The sequence below is a fragment of the Echinops telfairi genome, unplaced genomic scaffold, assembly GCF_000313985.2.
Source record: "Echinops telfairi isolate 266 unplaced genomic scaffold, ASM31398v2 ScPeMD7_12;HRSCAF=54, whole genome shotgun sequence".
NCBI lineage: Eukaryota > Metazoa > Chordata > Mammalia > Afrosoricida > Tenrecidae > Echinops > Echinops telfairi.
Window position 1 is genome coordinate 6,304,317 of NW_022103909.1, and position 7,242 is coordinate 6,311,558.

At 54.0% G+C, this 7,242-nt stretch overlaps 1 protein-coding gene across 1 annotated transcript in view; it reads left to right on the plus strand.

Annotated features, from left to right (window-relative positions):
• Positions 1 to 7,191: 7,191 nt before the first annotated feature.
• HDAC7 (histone deacetylase 7) overlaps positions 7,192 to 7,242 on the plus strand; it is a 37,143-nt gene continuing 37,092 nt past the window's right edge. The window contains exon 1 of the mRNA XM_045287233.1: positions 7,192 to 7,232. Within this exon, the coding sequence (XP_045143168.1) occupies positions 7,211 to 7,232 (22 nt within the window). The 5' untranslated portion in view covers positions 7,192 to 7,210. The remainder of the gene's footprint in view (positions 7,233 to 7,242) is intronic.

Consider the following 7,242-nt stretch of genomic DNA (forward strand, 5'->3'; position numbering starts at 1 on the left):
CAGAAAGCCTCAGTGTTCTCCTTCTGAGAGGCTGGCGCGATAGCCTTTCGGGGTAGTAACGCGATGTGCCACCAGGACCCAGCGAAAATGTTATGGAGAATAGCTCTCTCCTGACACACAGGAGTCACCCGCTCTGAGCCGGAACCCACCCAATGGCAAGTGTGTGTGTGTGTGTGTGTGTGTGTGTGTGTGTGTGTGTGTGTGTGTGTAATGATGGTTACTGAGGGATGTGGCGATGCCCTCTCTGTTTGCTTCTGTCTTCACCAGGTTCTGGTAGAAGGAAGTTCTGGCTGCAGTGGGGCCTGGGAGAGAGGCAGGGAAGAATGGGCTCTCTCTGGCGTCCTCAGCTCGCTCTCCCTCTCTCCAGGGTGGAGTTTGGCTGGATGGCTTTGGCGTGGACCTCTGGGGCTGAGAGAGTCTCTCCCCACCCATATTCCTCCCCCACTTTCCCGTATTAGCTGCCTCAGCCTCGGGACTGCCCCTTTGTACCTCTCCTTTCCCGGCATCCTTCCAATCCTCACCAACCTCATTCTTGAGCCGCATTAAGCTGTTTGCCACTCGTGCTTCCTTGCCTCGCCCTTGCACATGCCATTCTCTCCACCTGGAATGTGCCCCCCCAACACACACACACACACACACACACACACACACACACACCCCAATTCACATTTCTGGGCTCCTTCAAAACCCAGTTCCTAACTGTCTTCCAGGCTGACTTTCCTGCCTTGATCCGCGCAGGCGCTTGATCTCTGCTATGCCTTCCTTGACATGGAAACTAACAGAATCAGGGGACTGCTTTAGACTTTTGAAAAAGAAGGAGATAGGATCTAATCAGCCCCCTCATTTGATAAATGAGAAAGCTGAGGCCCAGAGAGGTTGGGAACTTGGCTCTGGTCACAGAGATCCTGAGCGAGATTGCTTTAATCATGGGCTTTGGGAGAGATTTCCAAATATTTTATGTGTTTGTTTTGTTTCCTCTACACATGGCAAACGATATGAGGATCAGAACCCAAACCCGCTGCTGTTGAGTCGATTCTAACCTACAGCCACCCAGAGAGGGTCTCCCAGGCCGGGTCTTGGGCAGGAGCCTGGTGGCATAGTGGGCTGTTCGTGGGGCTGCTCTCTGCGAGGTCAGCAGGTCGAAGTCACCAGCTGCCCAGTGAGAGAAAGATGAGGCTTTCTGCTCCTATGAAAATTACAATCTCAGAAACCCACCTGAACAGTTCTACCCTGTCCTATGCAGTCATGAAGAGTTGGCATCGACTCTATGGTAGTGAGAACTCTTTGTGGGAGCAGAAATCCTCACCTCCTCTCTCAGGGTGGGGCATGGGTTCAAACTGCTGGCCTTGTGGTTAGCAACTGAATGCCTAACCCACTCTGCCGCCAGGGCTCCTTCTCATGAGGACAGGGGTTATGTGTTTGATTTTGCCTTTAGTGTTCATGGTTTGTGTGTGTGTGTGTGTGTGTGTGTGTGTGTGTGTGTGTGTGTTCAGGGGCTAGAGGAAACAACAGTAACATTTCCCATGTTATCTGGACAATAATTCTAAAACGTATAGTGACCCCCAACTTTTGTCTATGATCTCAGGCTAGGCCTGTAAGGTAGGTAGCCAAGGCACTGCCATTGAACAGAGCAGGTAACAGACTTGGAGAGGTGGGAGCCAGGAGGCTAATGACAGGACTGGGCTTAGCACCCAAGCTCACTACACATTCCAGTCCAGGGCTCTGATACCCACAATGCCTCACTTCCAGCTCTCCCTCACACTCCGCTCCCTGCTGAAGACTGAGAGGTGTCTATTGCCATTCCTTACCTCCATGGGACCTTCTTGGCCTTGGGGTTGAGAAGACCTCACCTTCCTGTCCCTCCCCATCCTGTCCCACTTGTGCTTTGTGTGCCCCCCACCATGCTGCTGGCTCACAAGCACACAGGCATGTACTCAGGGCTGCAGGTGTCTAGGGCAACAAACCACAGGGGAAACCGCATCACCTTGGCTGACACTGAAGGGAGGCAAAGGGGTGGGGGAAGGGGCTTGCTTAGTTCCCCACCTGCTACCCACCTCAGTCTCCAAGGTCATCTCCCCTCCTAACCTGAGCCATATGGACTTGGAGCAATGCCCCATCCTCTTTTGATTTTTCCATACAATTCTGACCCAGAAAGATGTGGCCTCTCCTGTCCCAGGGCCTGGGTAAGGGGTCTGCGGCCTGCAGCCCAAACCATACCCCTAGCCCTGAGTACTCACACATCCCCTGTGAGCCCACCTAGGTAATGCAACAGAGGCTGTCTCAGTGGGGAGTGAACTTGGTACCTGTGTTGTTGTGTTAGTCAGGTATTTTAGAGGAACAAATCCATAGAAACTCATGTGTAGAAGAGAGTTTAAATAAAGGGTAAGTGCACATCAAGAAAACATCCCAACCCGGTGCTGCCCAAGCCCACAAGTCCAACATTAACCCATATGTCCGACACCAATCCACAAAGTCCTCCTCCATCTCAGAGAACACACGCAATGATGCCAACCGCAGGAGGAAAGCTGGATCAATGTATGTGTAAGCATCTCAGCGCTGGCAGGGGTCTCCACACAGCTGCTCCAGCACCCAGGGCTACATCGGGATAGGTCCATGTGGCTTCTCCTCAGGGATGTCTTGCAGGAAGTGAGCCTTGCCAGCTAAAGCCGGGAACTGGCTAAGGCAGCTGCACCCTGGTCCGACCATCAGAAAGCAAGAGACCCGAGAACTCAAAAGGCGAGGTTATCTCTCCACCCTTCAGTGTGTTTATCGGCCAGGTTGGCACAATAAACTTTAATTATATCAGCAAGTCAAGCACAGATTAGTCAGGACCTTGAGTAGCCCAGCGCCAAGGGCTTCTCCACTGTTTGGGCTGTCCTGGTTCCGATTCAGACTCTCAGGGTGAAGTCATTTACTGGCCCGGTGGCCTTGGGAAAATCATGCTGTCTTTCTGAGCTTTGGTGTAGTCACGGAAGCAGTGGGGATCATGAGATATAAGGGGAAAGGCCTCGAAGAGCCCAGACCACATAGGAGATGCTCACTAAAACCTAAAGATCCTCCCTGCCTGTCTGCCTGCCTTCCATTTCTTCTATTTGGTCCCATGAAACGCTTTGTTTAGAAGTTTGGGGACCGGCCTCACCTCTACATCTGCAAGTCCAAACCCCTCAGAATTGCCACTTAATCTCGGGTCCAGAAAGTGGGGTGTCACGCCAATCCCAACCCAGTGACACCCAGCCCGGCTCACGGAGGCCTTGATGAATGGGCTTAGTGGCCACGGGGCAGTTCTGGGGGAGTGGATGTGAGCAGGTGTGGGCAGGGCCAAGGCACTGTGGCTGCGGCCACCACACTTTGAAGACGGGGCCGGGTGATTTAGACCAGGTGACTTTCTGGAGCTAGGAGTCCTGGTGCAAAGTGCTGTCCTTGTGTCAGGTGCCACTGAATCAGTTCCAACTGACAGGAACCGTGTGCCATGGAATGAACACCTCACCACCACCACCACCACCACTGCCCTGAGCCATCCTCACAACAGTTCTTATATTGGAGCCCATTGTGGAGGCCACTGTGTTAGTTAGAGTGTCGAAAAGCAAGGATGTTTCTTGGAGGACTGAGGTGCACCTGAACCAAGTCATGGTATTTTCAGCCTCCTCCTATCCAAGTGGACGTTGGACAGTGCCCAAGGAAGACCCGAGAAGAATGGGTGTGGTGCATTGGAATGATGGTGCTGGAGCAAGGTGGGAAGCCCAGGAAGGTTTGCTGGCTGGCTCACTGGCTGGCTGGATGGCTGGATGGATGGATGGGCAGATGGATGGATGGGTAGGTGGATGGCGCCATCATTCCCTATCTAATTGGTCAGGCTTCTTCACCTGTATGTACCTCCGTTGTCCTCATCTGTACACTGAGCAATCAAGGGTGATTGCTAAGAACACATGGCCGAATGTTGGTGAAGGGGAAAGCCTGGGATTGCGACATGGTCAACAGGCAGGAAAAGGTAGATAACTAGGGAAAGAAGGAGGTGGTGAAGGAGACAGCTAGTCCCCAAGTGGAGGGAGTGTCCTCAGACTGGCAGAGACTCCAGGGAAGACCCAGCAAAGCCAAGGCAGGTCCATGGGGCTGGTCTGCCCGGCTGGGTGTGAGCTGAGTGCGCTGTCAGCGGCCTGGACTCAAAAGTCTTCTAAAGGAAGCTTCCCAGGGCAACCGGGGCAGAGGAGAGCAGGCTAGCCTGGTGCTTTCTGTTCCACCTTGCAGGGCATCCAGGGGCCTCCCAAACATTTCCAGCAGGGGTATGGGACTTAGAAGTTGGCTTAGGACTCAGTAGAGGTTGGCAGGGGGAGACACTGACTAGGGGGATAGTAAGTAAGCTGGTAAGGGGAGAAGGACACGGTCCAGTTTCAGAGATGCGGGTCCCACATGCTGCCTCTCTCTCTGTCTACCCTCTGGAGGCTATGAGTCCTAGCATTTGTAGAAAGCCACGTGGTAGGGACAGAGGTAGGAGGAGACGCTCTCTGACCAATGATCGGATCAAAAGGAGCAAGAAAGATATGAGTGATACCCACAGCAGCAATGAGCAAATGCCTGGCTTCAGCACAGGAAGCACTCAAAGAGTCTGCGGGTGGATGGCATTGTGTCAATAGAGTGCAACTGCCCCACAGGGCTTTCTAGGCTGTCATTTGTGTGGGAGCAGATCCCCAGGTCTGTCTCCTACACAGTGGCTGGTGGGTTTGAACCACGCCTCCCTTTCTGTTGGTAGTCAGGCACTTAACCATTGTGCCATCAGGGCTCCTTGCTGTGAGGCTAGGGGAGGGAAGGGCACACAGGGGAAGGAGGGATGCAGCAGGCGGGAGATGAGTTTGGCAGCGGGGACTGGGAAGAATCTCTGTGAGGTGCAGGGCACAGAGCACGGGTGTAGGTGGCAGGGGCAGCTGGGGAGCGATCCTTGAAAGCCATGAGCACTGGTTCCAATCCAACAAATACTCCCTCAGAACTTGAATCCCATGCATTGCTGACCAAGGCTTGAGGGAATGTCCATTCTTGAACAAAAAATCCAACTCACTGCCATTGAATGCACTGACTCACAGCAACCCTATAAGGCAGGGTCAGAGTCTCCCTGTGGGTTTCTGAGACTGGAACTCTTGATGTGAGTAGAAAGCCTCATCTTTCTCCCAAGAAGTGCCTGGTGGTTTCAAACTGCTGACCTTGCAGTTTGCAGCTCAAAGGGTAACCACTACACCTCCCCACTCGGGCCCTGAACCTTTGTGGGGAAGAAAGGAGAAACTGGAAAGGCACAGGCTAGATAGAAGGGAAATGCACCAAGAAAGGGCAGCAGGGAGCTGGGGTGGCATGAGTGTCCTCTAAGGGAAGGGGCTCTTGAGCCATGGGAGCCAGGGAAAGCTTCCGGGAGAAGGTGGGGGCAGTGGTGGTGGTGGTGGTTAGGCTGTGAATCATGAGGAATGGAAATATTTCAGCAGGCGGAAGAAAGTCCAGGGGAGCACATTCGTTCTGGTGGGAATGTCAAGAGCCAAGGCCAGGGAATGGGGCACTCTGAGTACAGGATGAAAGTCGGGCAGCCAGCCGTGCAGTTGGCTGAAATAGTAATCACAATTAATATACTGAAGAGTGCCTGCGTGTTGGAAACAGTGTAACACCCTCAGCTGCTAACCCAAAGATTGGTGGTTCGAGTCCACCCAGAGGCACCAAGGAAGACACATCTGGCGACCAATCTACTTCCCCCAAATCAGTCTTTGAAAACCTCTTGGAATGCAGTTCTACTCTGACACACACGAGGTTGCCTGCCGTGAGTCAGAGTAGACTTGACAGGAAACGGTATCACGAATAGAACATTTTGAGCCCTGAGTACCAGGAAGCACAGCCCAACAGGGGATGGGGGCATAGTGCAGTGCCGTGATGCAGGAGGGCATGGATACCAGGAAAGGAGATTTCGAGGCTTCAAAAGAGGAGCTGGCTCCAGTGGCCATGTAGGTGCTGAAACCAGGAAGGAAGCTGAAGAACGAAGTCCGCGGCTGGACATCCCAGGGAGCAGCACGTGGTGAGGTCACAGGGGGGCCTGAAGGAACAAGGCACCTATGGTCAGAAGCGCTCCCTCACCATAGCCATGCAGGCCTCCAGTCTGCTCTGGCTCAACCTGGACGCTGGCCGCAGGAGACTGGCGGAGTGGTGGTTGTGCACTGGGCTGCTATGGCAAGAAGAGAGAAGGCTCTGGCTGTCCTTCCTTGTCCTATAGGGCGGTCGTGAGTTGGAATGGACTCATCACAGGGAGTGTGGTTAGGTTTTTCAGTAGGCTGGCCTCAGTTTCCCCATGTGTGGAATCCTGAAATTCTCGGGGAGGTAGGATGGCGGTTGAGGGGACTGGCTTCCTGCCTTCCAGCAGTGCCCCCTCGGACTGTGGGAGCGACCAGGAGCAGCTGGGTTTCAGGCCCAGTTGCTTGCCCAAGGCCCTGGAAGCTGATAGGCCAGGCAGTGTGGTACAATAGAGAGGTCCCCAGCCCCTGACCCTTGAATCTGACCTCGTCCTGCTAAAAGGGAGCCAGGGGCAGGAAGGGGTGCTGTGCACAGCCAGCCTGGAGCTGAGTTTATTAGCCGCGGGAGGGCTGGAGGCGGCTGCATTCCGACCCACAGACTGGAACATTTCTGTGATCCGCTGTAATGCACTGGGAGACACTGGGCACATTGCTGAAGTTTGACTCATAGGGACCGGGAGGGGGGATAACTGAGGGGGGAGGGGCACGGGGCGTGGGGGGAGGGGGAGGAATGGGAGGGAGAGAAGAACATAAGAGGAAGGAAGGAAATCCCTTGAGAAATTTCTTTTTTTAAAAAAGAAAACTTTAAAAATCTGCACTGCCCCCACCTCCCCTTTTCTTTTAATAGGAACAGGCTGGACCCTTCTGTTCCCCTCAGCAGGGGTTTGGGGGTGTGTGTGCCAGTGAGGGAGGGCCTGGCAGTGATTCAAATCAGATCCTCGAACTTTCCTCAGGCAAGTTGTGTGTGTGTGTGTGTGTAGGGGGGGTGTATCTGCCTGATATCCCTTGCACGGGACGGGGTCCACACGGCTCCAGCTGCCCGTCCTGCAAGCAGCTGTTTGCTCATGGGCTGTGCATGCCTGTAGGTGTGCGCGCGGGGTCTTTCCTGGGAGTGTGTGTCTGGGTAAACGACTCTGCCCTGTGTAAACATGGATGTCTGCTCGGGTCCGTTGTGTATGCCAGTGTGCGCGCGCTCAGGTATCCGGGA